Source organism: Eptatretus burgeri, chromosome 13 (assembly GCF_056783735.1).
Source record: "Eptatretus burgeri isolate ZD-2024b chromosome 13, Ebu_testis_v1, whole genome shotgun sequence".
Classification (NCBI taxonomy): domain Eukaryota; kingdom Metazoa; phylum Chordata; class Myxini; order Myxiniformes; family Myxinidae; genus Eptatretus; species Eptatretus burgeri.
Genome location: NC_140973.1, coordinates 60653126 through 60679912, shown reverse-complemented (window position 1 = coordinate 60679912; position 26787 = coordinate 60653126). Strand labels below are relative to the sequence as shown.

Genomic DNA, 26787 nt, shown 5'->3' with positions numbered 1-26787 from the left:
TAGCCTTGACACATAGTGCCGGATGAGTAACACGAACGATTTGACATATTCATTGTTTCTATATTACCTCCATCAACCTATTAACAACATGACAGGATAAAAGTCGTAAATGCTGAGTTGAACAAACGTCCTGAACTCATGGACTTGGTTAAGTAAAGCACGTCATCTGGGACCCGGCCGTCGGTTTGCTGCCGAACACTGCTGATTGTGACGTCATCGATTCCCTCTGAAAATTCTATCCGCATTCGATTTTTTTAATCTGCTATCACCTGCGTAAATACATGGAGCACATAATGTGAAGATTTCGGAAGTCTGAACAGAATATGTTCGGAGAAAAGTGTGTTAGAAGTTCCAGGCTTACGCCCATTATATTATGATTATGATGTGATGTACAATAACACTTTATCTTGTGTAGTTCTGATTTGTTTATGTTTTTTAGGGTGTTTGGTGGACATGAGGTTAATGTTTCACAATGGGGGTGGGGTGTGAGGAGGGCAGTGGTGTGTAGGATTAAAAAAAAAAATTTTTTTTTTTAAATTCTCCACCCAGTTATGGGTCACAACTTTGTTCTGAAACGTGTGCCCCATTAATGTTCTCATTTTTAACTCTGACCTTCAGTAACTGACTTTCATAGTACAACCATGTTTTCTTCTCCTCCTCCTCCTCCTCTTCCCTTTATAAAGGTTGAGGTCCGATGGCACCAAGCTTCTGCCCTGCCTTGACCACGATACTCTTCCACCTTCCTCTGCCCTCAGCCAACTCCCTCCACTCTCCAACCACCCCTACCTTATGGATATCCCCCCTCATACAATCCTTCCATCTCAACCGCGGTCTACCTCTTTTCCCCTTACCTTGCTCCCTCAATCTATCCGCTCTATTTGCCATTCATTCTTCCCCCATCCGCACCAAGTGTCCAGCCCACCTCAGCCGGCATTTCAACAATCTCTCCGTCAAGTTCATCTGCATACCAATCTCCTCCTCCAGTTCATCCATCCTCCTCCTCTCCACCCTTTTCACTCCCGCAATCCTCCTCACCCAATTGTTCTTGCAAATCTACAGCCTCTGTTGTTGTCTGTCAGTGCCACCATCTCCAGGCCATAAAGGTAGGCTGACGTTATATACGACATCAAAACCTTACCTTTCAATTTTCTTGATGTTTTTCTGTCTGCCATTACTCCTTTCACCTTCCTCCATGCATTCACACCCACCCGAATCCTTCTCCGTACCTCTGCCTTGGACTTATTATCTCCAGTCACTGTTCCCCTCATTATCAAACCTATCCCCTTTCTTGATCTTCCCCTCTCACCTGATATTCATTTATTTTCTCTTGTCCAGCCCACATCAACTCGGTTTTCTCCATACTCTTATTCAGCTAGTGCATCTCGAATGCTTCCTTCCACTCCCCCAGTAACTCCTGCATCTCCCACCCACTCTCCATCACAACAGCCAGATTGTCTGCATACAACAACCTCCCCATACTACTCCTCAAGCTAACCTTCTTGCTTACCAGCTGAATCGCCATGTTAAACATGAGTGGCCTGAAAGAGCTTCCCTGCCTCGAACCGATGTTCACGCTGAATTTCTGGGTCTCACTATCTGCCATGATCTTTCCTGGGAAAGCCACATTTCCAACCTGGCCTCCAAAGCCAGTCGCCGACTGGAAATCCTCCATCGTGCAAAGTCTTTCCTTGGCACACCTGAGCTCCTGACCACATACAAAGCTTACGTCCACAGCCTGATGCAGTACTGCTCTCCCGTCTGGGCTGGTGCTCCCGCCTCTCACCTTTCTCTGCTTCACGCTCTGGAAACCAAGGCATTTTGGATCATTGGTATCTCCCACGTTGAGGCTGAGTCTTTGGACCTCTCACTCTCTCACTGCAAGCAGGTCGGTGGTCTTTCTGTTTTCTACTGTCTCCGCTCCGGCATCGCCCCCCCCCTGCTCTGTCTGTGATATGTCCCCCCCCCCCCCATATCACAGGGCACTCAAGGTCTGTCAGCAACCCCCTTCTGGTAAAACTTCCAAAATTAAGACTCATTGGTTACCTTCACTCCTTCATTCCTCTTTTCCCCCCCAACATTGGAACAAACTCCCACACTCTCTTCAATCCCATTCTTCCCTCCAGGTCTTCAAAACAGCTGTTCACCACCATCTCTTATTTTCCCCCGTCCAAAATCATGATATTTTCTACTCCTGTTAATCCACCCGAAACCCACCTTCTTCAAATTCCCTGCTTTCCTTCCTGAAAGTCCCTGTCGTGTAAGGATCTGAAAGGCCATCTTGTTTACCCTGAGTACCCTGTGCCATCCCTCTCCCTTCCACAGATCTCCTCGTGTATCTTCTCCCCACTGTTTTTTCCTTCCCTCTCCTGCCCCTCTTGTCTCCTGCTCCCCTTGTTGTCCGTTTTGTGTGTTGGCTCTCATATGAGCCTCGACATTGTATTAAATTAAAAAAAACTCCTCAGACATCCCAGAGTACAGCCCCTGCATAAGTTTCGAGTTAAACAGCAGTGACAGAGTACGCAAATGACCTCATAAGTTTTGTTTTGTTTTTTGTTTTGTTTTTAATGGTGAATTGGGGGGTGGAAGGGTGGCATAATGGTTAACCTTTTTAGGCCTTTATGGTTGATCAAGTCCTTTGAGGATTAATCCCTTTAGACCTTCAATGGAATTATGTGATCTCCCTTTGAGCGAACCAGCTGAATATGTCTTTGTGATCTTGCAATTATTATGCTCAATCAGGTACAGTAGTATTGCATCATTGTCGTTCTCTTGGTGCAAATCTCGGATTATCATTTTGCGTATAGTTTGCAAAAACATTCCCTCACAGGAACTAAAGCAACTGCAATCTCTTCATGAATCTCAACATTCTGAAGCTGGACATATTGGCAAAGCTGAGGAAGATTTGATGGATTCGTACATTGCCTTGGACAAAGAGGAATGTCTCGGTGAGTCCATAACCTCTGTCATCGTTTTCTTTTGCTATCCACTTCTTAGTAATGACATGTTAATGTTGCGAGTGGTTCATCACTTCCTGATAAAATGCAGCAGTGATTATGGATACCCTGTGTTTTTATGCATGCTGTTAATCATTGCTGTGTTTGCATCTCCATCCCTCTCCTCCAGGCATCATGCCACAACAGCAGGAACAAAAACTTGGCAATATTAGTGGTGCTCAGAGCAACAAAATGGAGACCGAGCTGATACAGTTTTACAGTTGTGGAGATGACCCTGGTGGTTCATCTCTAAGCAAGGTTTATGTTTTTTTTTAATTGGCTGAGCATGACGGTCAATCAGGGCAAATCCTGATTTACATGAGAAAGGGGAGGTGGTCTGTGAATATATTTTCTTTTTTGCTGAGTGTAGATTTGACCACCCCATAATACCCCTGTAATGTGTTTGTATCCAACCATGGAATGACGAGGTATTGCTTAGGAAAAAATCAAATACAATTGAGCAGTCATTGAATGGTACAATCATTTTATTTGTTTTAAACTAGCCCTTTTATCCTTTTTATTGATTTGTACCCTAAAGGAGGAAAATGTAATGAACAATCTTGAAGCCCCTCTTCAGCCCACAGTTTCTCCAGCTACAAGACTATTGGATGGTGCGTGTGAGAACTGCACCCACTTGCTGTAAACTCGAGTGCAGATACTGACACAGCCTTTATTCGAGAACCAAAAATATAGTTTGGGTAATCAGAAAAGAAAGTTCAGGGGATTAGAGATGATGCCAAATGTATAGTTTGTCTTTTCAAGTTGAAAGCAAGTTTTAATACAAATGTACGTATTAGTACAGTGGTGTGCGGAGAGGCAAATTATGTAAATTTGTTTATAAATCTTTGTTTGAAATTTTGCAGTAAACAGTGATGCGAAAGTCACCAAAGAGGAATCGTCCGACCATCGAGCAGACGGTGCATGCAGCATAGTTCTGGAGAGGGTGAAGGAGTGTCGGAACATCAAGGTGGAACTTGAAAATATTTCAGGGTCTCCCAGACAGAGCAGCCCAGATACTGATTCGCCCATATCGGTCATAGTCTCTGTGAGTCATCCAGTAGCTTGTTGGCATGATTTGGTGAAACCTTTTTTTTTTGTAATATTGTCAGTGATGACTATGCATTATTTGACAGTACGACAAAGTTTGGTGCTCAGTTTTTTCCTGTTTTGTCATAATGATGTCAGAATGGCAGCCAAAGGTCAGAAGAGGAGGACTTTGTAAAGGTTGATGACATCCCTCCCAGACTCAAGGTCTTGTGTGAAGTGAGTAAAGTGTCACATCAAAGAATCTCTTGAGCACGTGGAAAATTGTGTTGTAGAACGTTGAGTTGCTTCTTCTTCTTCCATGTGCAGCACAAGGCTGTGAGGTAGCATAATTGGCTGAGGGTGCGGCTGTGCCGCTAATGCGATGCAGGTTAGGGCAGTATTTTGAATTTGTTCAGGGTGCCGGTGTTGACTTGCTTACTCTTCACGGACATGGTGGATGTTAAAGATCCCACGAACTAACGCCGGCAGATGGGACACCCATTTAACGTTCATCTGAGGAACGGCATACTTTGATGAATCATCCTGCTTGTGAAACACTGGGATGACAGTTCTTAACTAGGTTGGGATTCCAACTCAGGTGGGACAGCTTTGAGGCGAGTGTGTTTCCCTCTTGGCAAAAGTATGTTTGTGTGATTCTTTATAGCAATAATGATTATTAATTTTTTTTTATTATAAATGTTCCTTCTGTGCCTCTTCCTTTTCCTGTTGACTAATTTTAAATGCATTCTCACAATGTTTCCTGAGAAACTGAAAAAGCATTTACATTCCACTTGGCTTTCCCCTTGATCTTCCCACTCCCCATGCTTTGAAGGAGGAACTGAAAAAGTCTGTGGCAGATGAAAAGGAGGAAGTGAGAACTGCAGGTGATGGTGAGCATCCGCACAAGATTGTGATTGGGTCTCCAGAGAAAGACTCTGCAGGTGATGAATTTGAACTCTCCAAGGCTATTTGATGTGTACGCAAATGTCAGATATTTAATTTTTGCCAGGAAAGCCACAACATTTGTGTTTGTGTATGTATAATACGTGGTTTAAAGTGTACTGCAGTCTGTGAAAGACACAGAATCGCTCATTACTATATGCAATAACTTCTGTGACTGCCAACCACCCCTCTTAACAGTAAAGAGGTGATATTTGGGAAACAAAAAAAAAATTGATTCACCTTTTCGGGATGAGCTGAACACACTGAACATTAAAATTCCCTTTATATACAGATATTGTATGCAATTTACGATTAAATCCATGTTAAGCCTGGCGACTTGTCTATGCTGAGTTTTGCTTGTTAGGCAAAGGTTTACTTCTTGGATACGGTTCTGTTAACTCTTAATCTTTAATTTGACCTTGACACTTCAGAATTAAAAATGGCTGGCATGATCGCCTCGAGGTACGCACACTCGCCTCTAAGCTGTCTACCCTGGGATTGAATCCCGACTCGGTTATAAACTGTTATCCCGGTGTTTCACAGGCAGGGTGATTCATCAATGTATGTGCCATCCCTCGGATGGAAGTGAGAGGGCATCCTCTGTACCGGCATTAACTAGTGGACGCTAAAGATACCATGGTGCAAAAAAAAAAAAGACATGAAGGATTCCACGGTGTCCTTCATGAAAAGTAGGCGAGCTATTGCTGGTACCCCAAACAAATTACAAATTCCTACCCTCACTACCTCGTCTAACGTTAGGCCTGGCGAGCCGGTTGGTGAAAGACTTGGGCCAAAAACCTCCCCTGGCCAACCCACAATAACATGGGAATAATTGTGGCCGTTTGAGAAGAAGAAGACTGAAAAAAAATTGATCTCTCCCTGTCATTCACCTAGATGCTGTAAACAGGTTTAATCTGTTTTGCAACAACAATGTTTATCAGCTTCTTACTTTTGGCATTATTAGAATCAGTCAATGTTGCACATAGTTAGTTCACCTGGAACATAAGTAGATGATAAATGGGGCTTTTGGGACACCCATTCAAATGAATGGGGGAAAAGGGAAAAACTTTCTGACTCGAGCCCCAAAAGCCCAAAATAGGAGACTGATTTTCTCCCTACCTATCCCCTTCCCTCCCATACAAGCAAATGTAAAATTGAGACTGAAAGATTGAGACTTACTGATAAAAGCTCTTCTTCCCTTTTATATTTTCATTCCACTCAAAGAGCGAACCAACAAATATTTGCCCATGTTCTACTTCAGGGAATAACTTAATTTTCTTATAACATTCATTTCCATTGAGTATATTCACAAAGAATAACTTGGAACTTGGTTCTTGGTATAAATAACAATAAATAAATAACAATGACACATTATCCTTATACTTTGATTTTAAATTATTATAGTAATAGTCATACATTAATGACTTTGACAAGTCAAGAATTGATGTTCCTATATAAAGAGGTTTATCCATTTCAATACTCTCTTTTTTTCAAATGAATAGCACAAAAGTTCTCTGAAAACACCTCCCCTCGCTCAAAACTTAGTCTATTAATTAACTTTGAAGCCTGTTTCCAAGATGTAGCAAGTCTTATGTTTTGTCGATTCCTAACATTTTCCATAGTCTTTCCAAATACAGCATTATTCATTAATTTATAAAAGTCCTTCTCAAAATCTGTTTTTGCTTCTGTTCTCCTTTTTGTATAAAAATCAATATACTTCTTTAACCAATGACTTTGTTTAAATTTCAAAATCCGATGAATTTTCCTCACTCTCAACCCAGCAGATAAATATTGTGTCAAGTTCCTTTGATGCAAAACATAACTTTCTTTATCATATAATGTAGTAAGTAGTTTTTTCTGGAGATTTACCTTTTATATTGAATGACTGTTGGTAATCACTTAACCATTCTTTTCTTGGACTTTCTTTATCAGAGGCATAAGGAAGGTCATTATGTTTGTGATGACATTATTCTGGATATTTTAAATCAGCCTCAAAATAATATCCAACTTCAGCTTCATCCAATTATTTTTGAGAGGAGACAACAATGTCTTGTAACACTTTTTCATAATGTTTTTCTTTCACCCATTTAAGTTTTCCATCAGTACAGGTAAAGATTGAGACATAGCCCACCCATACAAATTGTTAGCATCATACATCAGGTAAGAGTTGTCCTCGTTCTTATTATAATCGGGAAGATATTTATTTGCTTTAGCATATCTCTTGGAACATACTTGAGATATTCCTCCTCTTTTAGCCTTCTCTATCATTAAAAGCATATCTATATCACTGATTAATTCCAAATTCTGTTTTGTCATTTTTAACATAGCACTCCAAGCTAAACCCAGGGCTGTGTAATTGGGAGCGGGGTCTAATCCATAAGAATTTTTATTATGACAGACTGTTCTAAAAGTTTCAAACACATCAGTTTTAAGATACAAATCATGATATTCTCCAAGATTCTTTATATTAAACTTCTCCCAAACCTTTTTAGCTTGTGTATAATCTCTATTGGAAATATGAGTTTCATTCAATTTGCTAAAGAAACTTTCCCTTGAAGGAAGTTGTGTTTCTTTGAACTTCTCAAATGAATCCATGTAGTCATACGGATATATTGTTACGAATTTGGAAGCTTACTGCACACAACAGCCAGGTCCTATATATCAGTTATATTGGTAAGTACATGTGTATAGTTAGAATCCATCCCCTGTGTCTAATGGGAATTAAGTGTGCGTGTGCTGTGGGATATTTTATAGATAGGATTTTTTACATCACCAACAACAACGACCATCTTTGCTCTCACAACAACACTCTGCTCACGGCATTCTTTGCATGCTCGCCAGCGAGTGCGTGCGTGGGCGGAGTTTAACGTAGGCATGGCGTCCCTCTTTGGCCAATCGGCAAGGAGCGGGCGTCTCACCCGCCCCATCTCCCACTCAACACCATTGCCATTGCGCACGTGGTCAGAGATGAGGAGGTAGGCGGAGCTACAAACTCCTCCGATCGGGACTCCACCCAGAAGGGTGGGAGTTGCCCCGCCTACCGTGGGCCTGTCCAATGGGAGACGGCCAGGGAATCGCGCGATGGCTCCGACCAATCAGGAGGCGAGTGGCCAGGGGAAGCAGCGGCTCCCTTAAAAAGAGTGTGGTTGTTGGGACGGGCGTGAAGAGTGGTTGTTGGGACGGGCGTGAAGAGTGGTTGTCGGGACGAGCGTGAAGAGTGGTTGTCGGGACCAGTGTGGAGAGATTGCGTCCCATGTGTCTCGAAGCGCATCTGCCTGGGTTTGCGGCGGACTGCATCCCGCGCTTCGGAGGTGTCTCGTCTGGCGCATTCCAGCGAGCGGTCGACCAATTAATCAAGGGAGATCGCCTCGTCTCGCCTCCTCTGGATTCGGTTGCCCTGGTCCGTCCTTTGGCAACTGGTGTTCCGGGAAAGTGCGGACATTGAGCCGCGTGAACGCGGCCAGGTAGCCAGCACGTTATCCTTACCTCCAGCTCACCTTCCCTCCGAGCTGGGGGTATCAATAAAGGCCGCGGCCATCATTTATTTTGGGGGTGTCTGTGTGTGGGCCCGTCTTCAAGTAGAATTGTGTAAGTGCTTTTTGTTGTACATTATTCACATTTCTTATTCGGATAACTCTGCCCTTACGTGGTCCCCTCATTCCCCCGATCATTGTTAATAAATTCCCCTCTTGTTGAATGTCCCAGCTCGTCCTTGTCCTTTCCACCATTGGTTTGCCGCGCTGCGAACGGGAATTAGGAGGCTTCATTGTTGCCGTAATTGTGCAATCGGCCCGGCAGGAATCTGGTACCCTCCACTCGGGGTACGACTCGGATCCGGCTCGGTAACGGCCCGGATCGCACAGATCCTGCCGAGGGTGAGTTTACCCGGTACTTTGGATGTATTTAGGTATATTGAAATTGGCAATTGACCCCTATCCCACGTGGTCGACCTATTGGCGATTTTGGTTTGATAAGGGACCCGTGACTTTTCGGATTTATCTGAAAGGTACGACCTAGATTCCGGGTGTTCGGTAGAGCCGACTCTACTGCTCCATCTAGCGGTCTTGCTCGCCACCGAGACCTGGCCCCACAACAATATTCCCTTTTGTGATAAGAGATCAATCTCTTGATTTGAGAAATGTGATTTAAGATTCGGTAAGTTTTTTTTTTTTAATATTTGATGCTAAGTTATATAATGGACTTGCCATAAACTTGTATGCGTCAAGAAATCTGATATGGGTTATGGGTTATGGGGGATGTATGAATTCTTTTTGTGAATGAGATGTATTTTTGATCTCTGTTAGGAATGGCAGAAATATCTCCAGATGTCTTTGAAAGTTCATTTATAAATAGACTAGTAGTAAAGCCCGGCATTGCTCGGGCTAGCAATAAAGCCCGGCGTTGCCCGGGCTTTCTTGCAAATTTCCTGAATAGCGGTTTGCGGTTAGGGTTAGGGTTAGCGGTTAGGGTAGCTAACCCTAACACTAACCCTAACCCTAACAAATCGTGTTAGGGTAGCTAACCCTAACCCAAACCCTAACCCTAACAGCTTGGCGTAGCGGAGGTAAACAGCGCCCGGGGCAAAGTGGAAATTTGCGTCCCCCGTCGGCCTTAAACTTGAGTGGATTTGAATGGAAAATCCCATAAGGGATATCGATTTATCGATTTTTTTTTTTTTTCGAATATCGGAAGTGTTATGGAAAAAATTTATAGCCAATGACCTAAGTTGGACCAAAAGCCATAATCGTACCGAATTTGAATGGAATCGGTTGGAGTTTGTGAAAATGCATCAAAACGAATTTTGAGGGGCCTATTAAGGAAGACAATAATATCATTAGTATATGTGCCAAATCTTGTTTCATTTCATGCAGTAATAAAAATCTGATGGTGGAACAAAGAAAGGGGCGTGCCGAAATATTAATATAGATGTGTATCATAGTGAGCGTTGTTGTGAAGAAAGACAGGAATAAAGTTTGGGGGCTTGTAATTAAGATTACAATGGGAATGAGCTGGACCTCTATATTTTCCAGTAAGATGACAATGATCCCTAACTTTGACCTCTCCTTCAATTTTCTCCTCACAAATATGACAGACACTTTTTTTCAAAATTCCTTTTTCTCTCCCTTTGTTAATGACATTGGTTTATAGGTTTTAACCATTATTTCTCTTCGTCTTGTAGTCTTTTTCCAATCGTCTTACAAACTCCTCTGAGGCATCTTCTCCTCTATAAACTTCTAACTTGTATTCATCACCAACAGATGATTTGATATAATTACAAAAAACACAAGGAGTATGTTTTTGATACTTATTTGTGTATGATTTATTTTGATTTGGAAAACAGTATCTATCTTTTCAAGGATACTTTCAAAATCAGCATACATCACAAACGGATGTTTTATAGATTTGTTAAAATCTTTGAATGATATGTTTGAACCTGCTTTTGGTAAATTAGTTACGGTTGGTTTATGATTACTACAATATTTCGAATGTTGATTTAATCGTTCTTTTCTACGAAGGGAGTTGAGACATCTCTTACAAGGATACGTTTTACATTTTCTCTTGTATAGTTGTGATTTGGTTAATCTTGATAAATTTTTGATGAAAGCATAATGTCATTTTTCCTTTGAAGTAAAGTAGAGGTCAATGTGTGTTTCATCATTTTTATAGTTGTTTTAAATTTTTAATATCTGAACTTTGTTTGTATCCATTAATCCATATACATTAACAGATAGATTATTAATTTTCTCAAATTTAGGAATATCTCTCAATGACATTGGAAACTTTAAATCTTTAACATTTAATGTATTCTCGTATTTCTTATAATGTTCAACCCTTTCAGGTTTCCATTGTGGAGGATGTAAGTGAGCAAGAACAGACCATAGAAAACATTTATTATCTTTGTTTTGAATATTAACAACCGCTTTCTTAAGTTTTATCTCTTTTTGGTAAATCAATATAAGAAGAAGCTTGAAGAGGATCTGATTATAAGATGTGTATATCTAAAAAGATTATTTTTGTAATAGCAAATCCACTACCGACAACAGTGTTATCAACATCTTGTTCTTGTCTCTGGAGTTCATCCTAAACATCACATCTTTCAAAATCTTGAAATGATGAGATAAAGTGAGGGTTTGTCCTCATATAGGGAGTAGTTTCATCACCTTCTCTTACCATATTCAATTTTACTCCCATATAAAACTTAAAAATTTTCATATCACTTAATGTGTTATTAGGTCATCTCTACCGAGATGACCTAATAAAGCCGGACCAAGTGTCCGTCCGTACGTCCGTCAACAATTTTTCTTTCCGATCTTCATGAAACTTCGTATGTGAGTAGAGGTCGATGAGTGTTGCACAACGATATAACTTTTGTCAGGGTCAAGGTCACGAGGTCACGTAAGTTATAAAAATCGCCATTTTCAAAACGTATCTAGTCTGCCATTCCACAAGATATTCAGCAACTGTTTATTGATTATGAGAGTAAAAAATATTATCTTGTATCTAACTGGACAGATTTTTGAATTTCCGTCCCGTTTGGCCGCCACGTAACCTGGAAGATGGTCAAAAACACCTCCCGGTACAAAGAAAACTTTTTACTTCCGATCTTGATGAAATTTGGTATGTGGGTAGAGGTCGATGAGTGATACCCAACGACATATTTTTTCCCGGATTCGAGGTCAGGGTCAAGGTCACGAAAGGTGTGAAAGTTGCCATTTTCAAAACCTATCTAGTCTGTCATTTTCGGAGATATCTGGCAACAGTTCATCGATTATGATAGTAAAAAACATTATAGAGATGACCGTCACACCCACACGGGGGTAATTTTTTAAATTATAGTTTCAATACTTTGTTTAATGATATCAACAGCTTCCATGATTGAAGATGGTCCAGGGTCTTGAAAGCAAAACAATCTTATTTTTATAAGATTTTGTCCTTCAAATGCCCAATCAGTGTTTTCAATGGAGAATTTAGTGGCACCTTCCCTTTCTTCATTCTTCTTGTGTTTGCGTGATTGAAGGTGTTTATTATAATTTTTAAAAATAATATCATTATCACATCTATCACAATGTTTTCTTTCTTGATCAAGTGGAGATATTTGTCTGAAAAGATTGAATGTGTGCTTGTTGGTTTGAACGTGTTTTTTTAAAACAAAACTTTGCTTAAAATAAAATTTTCTTGATGAAAATTCCGTTTAATTAATCGGTGAATCTGTGCTTAACACCTTTTTATCCTCCAACTTTTTTCACTGAATAAATACAATGTATCAAGACACAAAAGACAAGTTTCAATCAATCTCTTCATTTGTTAAAGATACTGAGAAATATGTCGAGGATGTAAAATTGAATAAAGATAAATATAACAACTATTGGATAAAAACAATTATGGTGAATAATATGAGTTCTTCAATTTCCTTCAGTGGAAGGGCTTTTAGTATATCTGGAAGAACATCAATTAAAGTAGCTCTAACAAAAGTTCCCCCTCTCCTTCTGGCAATATATTCAAAACGAGAAAAAGCAATGAAACAAGAAAAAGTATCAAAAAAGAAAAACCTCATGGATGAAGCCTTCGAAAGAAAAGATAAGACCATCTGTAATATGCAAGGAGAAATTTGTATTTTTTTCAACAACCCTAAAGATGTAAATCCTGATGAAATAAAGGATGTTAATATATCAGGTGAAATGACATTTTGTTCAATCGTAGTTTAGGATCATTTTAAAATTACCTTTAATATAAAAAATGTCGGAGTTGAATCTGTTAATGAAAAAAGTACATAGATATAGATGGTAAAGTTTTTTTTCTACTTATTAAATATGAGTTATTATTCAACTGAAAATTTTGAAGATTATGAGAGTGATGATAGTATCTCTGTTGGAACAAAAGACAGTTATGATACTGAGAGTTTGTGTTCAAACGATAGTTATGAAAGTAGTTTTATAGATGATTGTGAAAGCACCAATGAAAGTACCGAAGATGAATTTTATTTGAAGGAAAGTTTTACTTTATAAATATGAATAGTTTTCGAGATTTTGAGCCTCTTGAATTTCCTGATTCTCCACATGACAAATTTGAGAATTGTCCTGCGTGTGAAAGACGCGGATTAAATACAGAGTCAAAAGCCTATAAACAATGTATGTTCTGTGATTATCTTCTAATTAATGATAATAAAAAAATATAATTATTTGAGATTTACACCAAAAATGAATTATTTTACAAGATTGATTCGAGAAATGAATGAAAGGATGAGGGTGATAAGACACCTTTTCTTACAAGAGAAGAGACTGAACGAATGACGACCATGTTTTGTGGATTGATGATTTATATCATTAACGATTGTCATGTTTTGGGAAATATCAACACAAGATATTGTATAAATAAAATAATGGATTATCTTGAAATTAAACCTGAACTTCGGATAAAACAGTTTCCAAAAAAGCCAATAAAAAATTAAATAACCTGTTTTCCAAATGTATAAATTAATGATTCTTTACCCATTTGGGAAAATAAGATAAAATTTAACAACCATAAAAATCTTCCAAATTCATTCAGCTGTCTCATTTATTGTCTCAAACAGCTTATTAAAGCTGTCTCATAGTTGATTGAAGTGGATGTGGAAAAACCTGCTTACTTTTAAAGATGCTCCTTACTCCCAACTTTTTAGATTATGATAATTTAATAATTTTCACAAAGTCGAGTTTTCAACCTGAGTATCAACTACTCTCACAAGGTTTTAATACTGGTCTTCAAAAAGAAGATATAATCGGTTTATTTAAACTTCAAAACAAACGAAATGATTACAATGAAGATATAATATAACTATTTTGTGATACACAGAGATAGAAAAAGAAATCAAAGCTGATAACTTGTATTCTTAGTCTCATAATATGCTCGTTGACTGGTGTTACCTCAATTATCATTGGAGTCAGCTTATTGGACACAGCTACAGCAACTCCTTGGGAATGGTAACCATCAGAGCGACCAGACCAATAGTAGGTGTAACCACCCACCAGGATATCTCCGCAATCTGGTCTCCGAACCTCAGAGAGTGCTGCAATACCGATGTCCAAACGCTTGAGCTCAGATGATAACAGAGACACGTGGTCATCCTCTCTTAGGGATAGGACATTCCAGGCACCCACCCGAAGGGACCGCCTCAGGTTAACCCAAGGAGACCGCCGTCTGATGGGCGACACCTCAGCACCACTCCAACACACTCTCCCACAATCTGACCCAGGAATGTTACCTGTGGTTTCCCTCCTATCATCAAAGGTTGGAGGTCCCGAAGGCTTTGCCCCAATCCCGTCATCCGGTGAGCTGTTCTGCGAAGGGAAGCTGCACATGAGGTACTCCCACGGAGTGGGTTTTCAGATTTCTTTGTTTTGCGGAATGAAGGGTTTTACGGTGGCCAGAGTGCAAATCCTGCCACCAGCCTCCACTAAAAAGTAACCCAACTGCAGGAGAACATCCGCAGACACAGTTGGGTACTAGATATGAAAGGCCGTTGGCTCACAAGGAGATCCTCCGCCATTTGACAGGTTTTGTTTTTAATCCTGCTGGGTGTCCATATCCAAACACCCTCCTCACCAAAAAACCTGGTGGGGGAGACGGTTTAGTCACCGACAACCCAACAATGGAACAGGTTAGTACAGGTTTACATGATGCCTGTAGCAAGTCACAAATCTAATCTGGCCTGACCTGACTGAACAGGTCATCATATTAATCTAATATGTGTCATCATATTAATCTGTCATATATTTCTGATACATAAATGACAGCAAGAAGACTTCAAGAAAATTATAATTTTTGCATTCAAGGATACCTCCAAGAAAAGGGTGTTCGATTTTACATTCCTTATGAATTTGAACATAGACACAGGCAATTTTCAATTAAAAACTGGCCTTATACTGATGTTAAAAAAACCCACAAATAGAGATTTGATTAAAATATTAAATAAAAATGAACTTCTAAAGGTGATGAAATATAAAACTGCTTTAGAAATCGTCAACAAATCTTATTGGTTTCCTATTATGAGAAAAATAATTGTGGATTCAAGAGTATTGCAGAATCCAGATGAATATATGTATGATATTCTATGGGGTGAAAGTGGATCAAGGATAGTAAGGGATGAGGAAGGAGTTTAAGAAACTGAGACAAGAGAGAAGGAGGAGAGAGAGAAGGAGGAGAGAGAGAAGAGAGAGGGAGGAAAGAGAGAGAATAAATAAATATAAAAATATGGGAACCAGTGAGATTATAAAAAGATCAAAGGTATTGCAGAAAATAAATAAATCTCAACGCACCGAGGAGGAAAACAAAGAATTGGCAAGTCTATTAGAAATATATGCGTCAAGACTATTAACATCGGTTTCATGGAGAAGATTTAAACGAGAAAGTGGAGATAAAGAAGAGAAAGAAGGAAAATATATTATTGATGATGTTGATGTAATTTACCTTGATTAAAGTTTTACATTTTTTTTTTCTTAAATAAATGGAGGAGAGAGTGAAGGCATTTCAAAGGATTCTTTGTTTTAAAAATTAAGATTAAAATGTGCATGTTGGAAACTAAAAAGGTTTTCGCACTCTGTCGGAATTTTTCACATAAATAAATGAGTTATTGTCTAAAATGTAAAAAGAAAACCAAGAGTAAAAATATCTCGTATGTTAAAAGTAAAAATAATAGGGTTATACAAAAAGGTACATGTTCAGTGTGTGGCTCAAAAAAGAGTGAATTCACCAAACACAAACAAGGGGGGCAATTTTCAAACACAAACCCAACACATAACAAACACAATATACAAAAGTTTTTATCAGGAAGTAAATTTACAACTGGAATACCAGGGGAATTATATCTACCAGGGTATTCTTTCTGTGGTCCAGGAACAAACTTGAATAAAAGATTAGATGAAGCTAACAATCCTAAACTGTGGAGCAAAACCTATCAATAGGGTTGATGAAGTGTGCATGAGACACAATATTTATTATGGAAATAGCACAACATTGGAAGAAAAATAGGAAGCCGATAGAGAAATGTATAATTTGTCTCCGATACAAAATCCAACCTTGAGAGAAAAAGTTGATGGGTTAATCGTGAAGAAGATGATCAGTGCTAAATTGAAACTTGGGCTTGGAAATTCAAAAAACTTATAGGCTCTAATGATGTCATTAAGATTGAAGAGCAATTAGCTGATGAATTACATAAACCAATAATCACAAAGTTTCATAGAAGGAAGGTTTATTCCAAGGAAGTTGATTATATCTGGTCCATTGATTTAATTGAACTCAATTATGATAAGGGGTGCAAGTATGCTTTAACCGTTATTGATTTGAGTAGATATGCATGGGTTGTTCCTTTGTTGGAAAGCTAACATAAGAGTATTACCTGTTTTGTTTTTCAGATGTTCAATAAAAGCAAGAGAAAACCTAAAAAATTGTGAACTGATGAGGGTACAGAGTTCTACAACAAAACATTTATGAATTTTCTTTAAAATATTACATTACATTATACAGCACCTTTAATGAAGGAAAAGTGGTTGTTATTGAGCATTTTAATCGCACTTTAAAAGAGAGACTTTATAAAAAAATTCACTCAACTCGGTTCTCAACAATGGTTGTCTTTAATTCAGGACATTGTTGATAAGTACAACGACACGATTCATACCTCAACGAAAACGAAGCCATCAGAAACATTTACAAAATTAAAATATGAAAAAGAGATTAATGTCAGAAAGCCTAAGTTCAAAGTTGCTGATATAGTAAGAACTAGCAAAGTACCCGCCCACAGTTATCTGTTGAATGGCGTTTGTCCCGTCTCGATCGGATGAAATTGAGAAATTGACGTTATCCGGTGACCTTGAACCCGTGACCTTTGACCTTGACCTTGATCCCCTTATATCCGTTCCCAAGGATCACATATGCCAAGTTTCATCTCCTACCCAACGGTTTGGCCGTCTATAAAGGACAAACAAACATGAAAAATTGACGTTTTAGTCAATTTATGACATCATAACTCGAAAACCGGAAGTCGAAAGTGAATGTCGTCAATCAACTGTGTCATTTAATTTTGATTATCTGTCGAATGGTGTCGGTCCCGTCTCGATCGGATGAAATTGAGAAATTTAAGTTACCCAGTGACCTTGACCCCGTGACCTTTGACCTTGAACTTGACCCCCCATGTCCGTTCTCATGTCCCAAGGATCACTCATGCCAAGTTTCATCTCATTCCATCCAACAGTTCGGCCGCCTGTAAAGGACGAACAAACAACCAAACACACACATATAAACATTCTATTTTTTTTAGTATAGTAGATATACAGGTGGAAATCACATTTTGAAAAAAGGTGATGGACAAATGAACTTTTTTAAATTGTTGATGTCGTCGGTCCAGTTCCTTGGACTTACAAATTATGTGATTTAAAGGGGGAAGAGATTTTAGGTTCATTTTATTCACAGGAATTACAAAAGACAGATAAATTAAAAAAAAAAATTGGTTTTGAATCCGCCCCTTTTTGACTCCGCCCACACAAGCCCCACCCACATAAGTCACATCCACGCAAACTCCACTCACAAAAGCCGCATCCACACATTCCCCGCTCACAAAAGCCACATCCACACATGCCCCGCTCACAAAAGCCACATCCACACATGCCCCACTCAAAAAAGCCACATCCACACAAGCCCCACCCACATAAGCCACATCTGCACAAACCCCACCCACATAAGCCACATCCACATCCATCATATCCACATAATTAGTGTTTAGTTCCCACACACAACATGTTAATTTCATTTTAAAAAATTGCTCCACCCACACAAGCCACATCCACACAAGCCCCTCTTCTTTTCTTGTAATTCAAAATCAGATAGTTATAAGGAAAGCATTTATAATTAAACAAAAGTAATAACATTGAACAAAATCTTCTTTCGCAGCAGTCTGATGGTTTGTTTTGGTTTTGAAACTCAATCAACATATTCTGTTCAAAACAAAGAGTGAAGAACAATTAGGATATATAAAGATGATGATATTAATAAAATAAATATAACATTTACCTCCAGAAGATAGTGTCATGTCAGATTCCTCCAGAAGATTAAGTTGTGTGTTTGGTTCATCCACACAGGTTTTTAAACTGAAAAAAATAATATTAATGAGTCAAAGACACACACACACACACACACACACACACACACACACACACACACACACACACACACACACACACACACACACACTCACACTCACACATATACACACACACACACACACACACACAAAGGCAGAGATAAAGACAGAGAGAGATAAAGACACACAGAGGGATAATTTCTCACCTTGGACTCAACTCATTCAAGATCAGAGAACGTGAGAGAACTTCTTGCCAGCCAACAAAAATGTCATTCAATTCTCTTCTGAACGATTGAATGTCTTTAAGTAAGTCATTCATTTTTTGCCACTCATCGTGATATGCAAACGCCTCCTGTTCCAAATCAGTTATCAACAATGTTCCTATTGGGGACAACCTGTTAGAAAAAGACAATAATTATTGGTTGTATAGTGATTTAATTCTGTATAAAACAACAAATAATGAATTGGGTTAAGGATCTCACCTGTCATCTTGTGAAAACGATTGATCCGCAAGGTCGGAGCAATTATCTGCACAATCCATTCCCTAAATAAAACGCACTCGGCACACAAGTTGGTTTAAATAAGCAACTTGATGACGTAATGGGAGATTTCACAATAATGTTTTTTTCACGGTGTGTCCCACATAGGAAATGACTTCGGAATTTTTTTGGCTTGGTTCGGGCGAGGCAGCTTGGCTGACTCCAGACCGACTCATTTTAACACGAAAATGAAATGGCTTGCTTTGAATGAATTTGAGAAAATTTGCGTTTAAAAGCTGTTTAGACTTCCCTTTCTTTCGTGCTTGAAGAGATAAAGTGAATATACTCTGGAAATGAATGTTACAAGAAAATTAAGTTATTCCCTAAAGTAGAACATGGGAAAATATTTGTTGGTTCGCTCTTTGAGTGGAATGAAAATATAAAAGGAAGAAGAGCTTTAATCAGTAAGTCTCAAGCTTTCATCGTCTCAATTTTACATTTGCTTGTATGGGAGGGAAGGGGATAGGTGGGGAGAAAATCACTCAATTTTACATTTGCTTGTATGGGAGGGAAGGGGATAGGTGGAGAGAAAATCAGTGTTATTTTGGGCCTTGAGTCAGAAAGTTCTCCACTTTTCCCCCATTCATTTGAATGGGTGTCCCAGAAGCCCCATTTATCATCTACTAATGTAGTTCCAGGGAGCTAATGGGATGGTGCGTCTTCTGTCTGTCTGTCCACAAACACAACTTCTGAAACTACACACATGATTTTGTTGAAACTTCACCACAACCTTCATTACCTGTGATATACCAAAGTTTGTTCATGACATTAAAAACCATTGGGTTGGAGGGGGTTTGCAAGGGGTGTTTCCCTCCAAAGTAGGTATTTGCTATAACCTTGGTTCATTGGTACATTTTGCTGATTCCATCCCACATTGACTTCCTCCTCAGTATCATTATTCTACCAGGGGTATTGCCACTTTTTTTTTTAATATCTTTTCTGAACTTTAAAGAATTTTGTATTACATCTTGCTTGTTTTGTCATGTATCAGAATCGTTTTAATATAGCTTTTCCCAGCTATTTTCATCATTTCAATCAATTTCATAGATGAACATTCAAATTTAAGCATTTTAACACCTGTTGAATTGATTAAAGTTTCAATTTTGAATTTGAAGCATTCCATTTCATTGATGGGCAAGAGTAAATTATGATTTGCCAGTCAAAATCACGTTTGCCTCATTCACTTTTGAAATTTGAAACACGAATTCCAAGTCTCACCATTAAATTTCAAACCAAATGTTATTCAGTGACATCAGACTCGACTTGGCCTTTTCATTTTCATTTATGATCAATGTATTTCATGTTTGTGGATTCAAAATCAAAACAGTCAGTGTTTGTTTTACTTCATGTTATGCCCTTTCTTGCCATTGAATACATTTTATCCTAAAATGGTATGTATGTATGAATGTGTGTATATATATATATATATATATATATATATATATATATATATATATATATATATATATATATATATATATATATATATAGTCATGCGCCGCTTAACGACGTTCCGGGCAACGACGGATCGCATATACGACAGGACTGCCAGCTCTGAAAAATGAAAAAAAAAGATGTAGCTGAAAAATTCCTATCGCCGAGTGATGTAGCCTCATATAAAAATAGCACATACAATTATGTACACTCTACAGAACATAATACCTCATAATGATAAACAACGACAGTGTGGCCCTGTTATAATGCGATTGTTGAGGTCCATAAAATGTCATCGCTAAAAAAACAGGATCGTGCTAAATCGGGATTCAAGGAAATCGACTTTCAAACTGAGCCAATGTTTCCACGTTTACCTTCCAGCAAGTAAATTACGTTTGAATTGAAGAATTCCACGAATAAATCGTTGTTGTTCGTCAATTAAAACACGAATATACTTTTAGTGAAGCTTTTTATGTTGTTAAAACAATCGCACTGTTCTGAAAATATATATCACAATTGACAGGTGCTCGTTTCTTCATTTGTAAATTATAACATCGATGCAATGATTACGATTTATAAAATCCAAACGCTATTTATTCACCTTTCCATAATCGATGCGAGAGGAGATTGTAAGCTGCTGCTAACAACTCTGATGGCCGTCATGAACTGCACAAAGGTAAATCCAACGTGTCTTCTGTCTCTTGGATGTGTGTTACAATTGCCGACACTATTCAGTACAGTAACATACTGTACAGGTTTGTATCCGAAGAGCAATAGGCTACACCATATAGCTTAGGTGTCTAGGTTTGTGTAAGTACGATGTTCGACAACGATGTTCGAAAATGAAAAAAAAAATGATGTTCGCACAACGACGACGTCGCTTAACGACGCGTTTCTCAGAACGTAACCCCGTCGTTAAGTGGCGCATGACTATGTATGTATGTATGTATGTGTATGTATGTACGTGTGTATGTATGTATGTATATATATATATATATATATATATATATATATATATATATATATATATATATATATATATATATATATATTGTTGTGGTTGACCAAATTCACAAACCACCATTCAGGTCCCTTAGGTGAGATATCTCGGTAAGTATATGTGTAGTTAGGCCCAAACCCGTTGTCTCGAGGGAATAAATGTCATTCATGCGGGCTGCGACTCTTCAGGATAGCCGTTTTTCTTTTACTATCTTTATTTTGGACCAGCCGCCATTATTACCACCACCAACCACGTCTCAACAGCCATCACAACAACAACCACCAACCACAACGCCACTTCACAACAACAACCACCAACCACAACGCCGCTTCACCACAACCGCCACGACCTTTACCGTCACAACTCGCCACCATCGCATCACCGTCATCTCGCGCCACTCGTGGGCACCGATGCTGGACTCGTGCGGGGTGCGCACCGAGCAGCCTGTTCAGAAACATCACGAACCTTCCACAGAAAAACGGATCAAAAACGACTCACGCCCACTTTTGTTCCGTCCAATCGGTGAGCGAGGGGCGATTTGGCCCCGCCTCCAGGGCGTTGGAGGGCGGTCGCTATATGCAAATTCATGGATCAAAAAGCATTCACGCCCACTTTTCCTCGGGCCAATGGGGAGCGAGGTGAAAGGTCGGAGGCAGAGGGTCAAAGATGAAAGAGCGAAGCCACGGGGCTTATAAAAACGACTGCGTTCGTCAGACGAGTTCAGTTGGAAGTTGAGTAAGAGTTCGCAGTTGGGAGTTCGCGGAGCCAGTGAAGAGTTGGGACGAGTCAAGAGATGAGACGGAGAGGGTGATCGGACGAAGCTGTGGAGAGGCGGCGGCGGCGAAGGCGGTTGAGGGGGTGCTCGCGTCGGATTCGGGGAACTGCGGAGGGAGAGGCCGGCGGCGCGACCGAGGTCGTGGTGGAGACGCTCGTCGCGGGACCCGCGATTTTGTGAAATCCTCCTTTCCCCGAGCATCAGCAACCCCCTTCTGTTTCCCCCCGCGCTGAGATAGTGTGACAAAAGGGGGCCCCCTTCCCACCCCCTACCAGACACTGTCCGCGAGGCCCGCGGAGTTGAGGCACCACCGCCACTTCGCGTCTCATCATCAGATGGGTAGGCCCGACACGGTCTCGGCCCCAGGCCCGCCTACCCCCCTCATCCTGGAGGGTGGTTCTCTTTTCTTTTGCTTTGGGAATATGTGTTGTCGGCGCCGTCTGTGAAGTAAAATTGTATAAGTGTTGCCGAGTGCCCGGTAGTCGGATAGATCTGCATTGTTGCATTTGCTTTTTGTCTTCTTTTACATTTGCTTTTGGTGGAATTGTATATGTGTGCTTTCCGTTCATCGCGAAATAAATGTGCTTATTGTTGAACTGTTTTCCCGCTTCGCTTCGTCATTTCTTTCATTGAATCCCCATCTTGCTTCACGTAAAGGGTGGGTCGTGGGCTAAGACGCCCGATAATTAATCGAACCGTCGAGGCCGACGAATAACACCGCTCGGTTATCCCGATAGTACGGAACGGGTGGCTTAAGTGGCCCGTGTCCGAAGTCGACCTGCGGCGAGGTGCGATCGCCCGGTCTACCCTCCGTGTGGGTACTTAGGTAGGTCGAATTTGGCGAGCAACCCTATCCCACGCGGGGGCCGATTGGCACGATCGCGGTGAGACCGAAAGGTCCACCCGTGACTGGTTCCCGGCGTTAGTCCGAGAGGGTCACGACTGGATTGTCCGTCCGGTGGGCGACGTGCCGCGATTCGAGTTACGTGGCCGTCAGCACGCCGGCGGGCGCGAATCCCCAACAATATATATATATATATATATATATATATATATATATATATATATATATATATATATATATATATATATATATATATATATATATATATATATATATATATATATATATATATATATATATATATATATATATATATATATATATATATATATATCGGGAGACATGACAGAAGTAAATGGACACCATGTGTTTTAAAGAATTTATTTATTGAACATTTGAAGACCATTTGATCCATTTTAATACAAACACTAGTATTTGGTAGACTTGTCATTTGCAGATTTCAATGTTTTTACTCTTTCAGGCAGAGAACTAACGAGTTCCAAAATTTTCTGTTGTGGGATTTCTGCCCAGGCTTCTCACAAAAGGTTTAGCAATTCTGCCCGTGATGTTGGTTTCCTGGACTTTTTCCGCACGGCTCGATCCAATATAGCCCGGAGGTGTTCAATGGGATCCATGTCAGGAGACTGACTTGGCCATGGAAGTCGCTTGATCCCATTTCTGTCCTACCATTCTTTGGTCTTTTTTGCAGTGTGGCATGGAGCTCCATCTTCCATGAACAGAGTGTTGCTTTTGACCATCTGATCAGTGGAGATGACAGGGAGACGTCCATCCTCAAGGATAGAAATGTATATCAGAGTTGATGTTGCCAACACACTCCACAAGCTCTGACCGACCAGCACTCCAGATTACTCCCAACACCATCACTGAAAAACCACCGTGTTTTGACAGCTGGCTGCAATCGGTTCAAAGATAACTCTTGACTGGGAAGTTTCCAGACCCATACATGGCCACTGTCAGAAAATTGAGTAAATTTGGACTCATTTGAAAAAATTACAGTTTGTCATCTCATCAGCCCACTTCTTTCTCCTTTGAATGCTGGCTGGTCTAAGAAGAGGTTTTCTCCGAGCTGCTCTCCCATAGTAGCCCAGTTGATGAAGGTACCGCACGGCAGTTCTTGAGCTGACTTGGACCTCCTCTGCAACATCTACTGCCTTGCAATGGGGAATTTTCTCAATGGACCGCTTGACAGCTCGAAGACACCTTTCTGAGGGCCCAGATCGACCAGAATTGGAAGCTGTTGATTCCTTGCCTTCGCTGGTGAATTGCACAATCACCCGAATGACCATAGAAAGCGGAATACCAAGGTTCTGAGCTATCTCATACTGGCTGACTCCACCTTCGGAATGGCCAACAATTTGTCCTCTTTGAAAATCGGAAAGGTCGTGTGCTCCCTCGGTTCGGGGCAGAGTTAATTGTCGTACAAGAACCAGGAACTCATTTCTCGTTGAATATTAGTACAAATCACTGAGTAAAACTTGCTTTATACAGAGGAAATGAATAAATTTAAGGTGTCTATTTACTTCTGTCGTGTGTGTGTGTGTGTGTGTGTGTGTGTGTGTGTGTGTGTGTGTGTGTGTGTGTGTGTGTGTGTGTGTGTGTGTGTGTGTGTGTGTGTGTGTGTGTGTGTATATATATATATATATATACTAGCAAAGTACCCGCCCATGGGCGGGTACAGTTATCTGTTGAATGGCGTGGGTCCCGTCTCGATCGGATGAAATTAAGAAATTGACGTTATCCGGTGACCTTGACCTTGTCCTTGATCCCCTTATGTCCGTTCCCAAGGATCACATATGCCAAGTTTCATCTCATTCTATACAACGGTTTGGCCGTCTATAAAGGACAAACAAACATGAAAAATTGACGTTTTAGTCAATTTATGACGTCATAACTCGAAAACCAGAAGTCGGAAGTGAATGTCGTCAATCAACTGTCATTTAATTTTGATTATCTGTCGAATGGCGTTGGTCCCGTCTCGATCGGATGAAATTGAGAAATTGAAGTTACCCGGTGACCTTGACCCCGTGACCTTTGACCTTGAACTTGACCCCCCCCCACCCCCATGTCCATTCTCATGTCCCAAGGATCACTCATGCCAAGTTTCATCTCATTCCCAGCAATGCCAACCCTCCCGATTTCATCGGGAGGCTTCCGAAAATTCACCCAAACTCCCGCCCTTACGATCACTATCCTTATCCTCCCGAAATTTTGATATTTTTGCACTGTTCACTAATCAGAATGTACTAGTATGAGAATTGAATGAAAAGCATCGTCTGCTACGTATAGCATGTGGTAACTCCATAACGTTCGCTGCTACCAAATTGTACGTAAAAAATTGCAAATTCAAATGAGGAGCAGCGAAACATTGGGTCTGGATCTCGCTTATGCGATCATGCACTGAGATTTAGTGCATGCGGTATGTGTGCAATACAGTGCATGCGGTATGTATGCACAGTGTATATGCATGCGATACGCTCACTGCATGCAGCTGGGCCCCGTACCAGCCCGGCGGTCGCGACCACCGTGCGGTGTTTAACAGCCGCTAGAGTTCTACGAGTCGCGCTGCAGCTGTGGAACATCGACTTCGAAGTTACCGATGCTTCAAGCCCTCGATGTTGATTATGAAATGGCAGAAAAGAAGCTTACGAAGACCAAGAAATGGTCTCAGAAGTACAAGACCGAATACAGTCTCCAATACCCGTGTATTTGAAAGACTGAAAGAGGAATTCATCATGCGTATTGTACAGTATGCAGCGTTGATATTTCAGTTGAGCACGGAGGTCGCGATGATATTCGGAAGCACGTTGGAAGCAAACGGCACACAGACATTGCAAAGGAGAGATCTTCGAGCACGAGTACCGGTACACTTCTGAATTATTTCACCAAACAAGGGACAAGCGAGGAAGAGGATGTTACCCGAGCGGAACTTCTCTTTAGTGGATTTATTGTGGAACATAACTTGCCCATATCAGTCTCAGATCATGCTGGACCTCTATTTCAAAAGATGTTTCCAGATTCAAAAGTTGCTTCAAAGTATGGATGTGCAAGAACAAAAACTTCAGCAATAATTGGTGAGTTGTCAAATGTTACTGCTTCATCTATTGCCGATATTGCTAGACGAGCTCCATTTAGCCTAGCTACAGACGGTAGCAATGACAGTGGTGAGGCCCAGCTATATCCTGTCCTGATTTCGTACTATGACAACAGTGCTGGGATTGTGAAGCAAGGTTTGCTAAGTTTGCCTGCGTGCAAACAAGATTCCACTGGAGAAAACATTTTCAAACTGCTTGATCATGAGTTCAGTGACAGGAAAATTCCGTGGGGAAATTGTGTTTCCTTTTGTGCTGATAATAATGCCTCTGTCATGGTGGGCAAGCACAAAGGAGTCGCTGCTTATATCCACAAACAAAATCCAGAGTGCTACATCATGGGATGCCCTTGCCATATGATGCACAATACGGCCAAGAAGGCTGCTCAGGCCTTACCCATTGAATTAGATGACTTTCTCATCGATATTTACTACTACTTGGACAAAAGTAGTAAACGCGTCAAAGGAGTGAAAGCACTGCAAGAACTCTGTGATGCCCCGACACACAAGATTCTGAAGCATGTCGCAACAAGGTGGCTGTCCCTTGGTCAGTGCCTAGACAGGCTGATTGAACAGTGGGAGCCACTTCGCCTCTTCTTCAAAGAAGAAGTACGAAGAAAAATGCAACCAACTGTAGCCAAGACTCTAACAACGAGCAAGAAGGATGGCACTGTATCTACTGCCAGTACTGGCACTGCAGGATCAAGCACTAGTGGAGCAGCATTCACCACTACCACTGCAGTATCTGCTGCGAAGAAGACAGCAGGGACAGCACCAAAACCAATGCTGAGAGCAGGTAGCATCACCGGCCCTTCATCACGTTCATCTGCAAAGCAGATCCCTTCAGAGTCGAGAAAGACTGTGATAGTCCCATCTGCAGGCAAAGAAGGACCCAAGTTAAGTTCTGCTTTTGCCAAATCACTTGATAGAAGCTCAGCAAAACCTTCGAATCAGAGGTCTTCTTCCTTGGCTGCACCTACCTCAAGCTCTCTCCTCAAACGTAAAATTGGATCT

General features: G+C 40.5%; 1 protein-coding gene across 6 annotated transcripts in view; it reads left to right on the top strand.

Moving 5' to 3' along the window:
• Positions 1-26787, top strand: part of PCM1 (pericentriolar material 1) — a 152536-nt gene that overhangs the window by 113381 nt on the left and 12368 nt on the right. For all 6 annotated transcript variants that reach the window (XM_085852688.1, XM_085852689.1, XM_085852686.1 and 3 more), the window contains 6 exons: positions 2828-2945; positions 3124-3251; positions 3532-3604; positions 3857-4038; positions 4179-4256; positions 4852-4960. In XM_085852688.1, coding sequence (XP_085708814.1) covers positions 2828-2945; positions 3124-3251; positions 3532-3604; positions 3857-4038; positions 4179-4256; positions 4852-4960 — 688 coding nt within the window. The remainder of the gene's footprint in view (positions 1-2827; positions 2946-3123; positions 3252-3531; positions 3605-3856; positions 4039-4178; positions 4257-4851; positions 4961-26787) is intronic.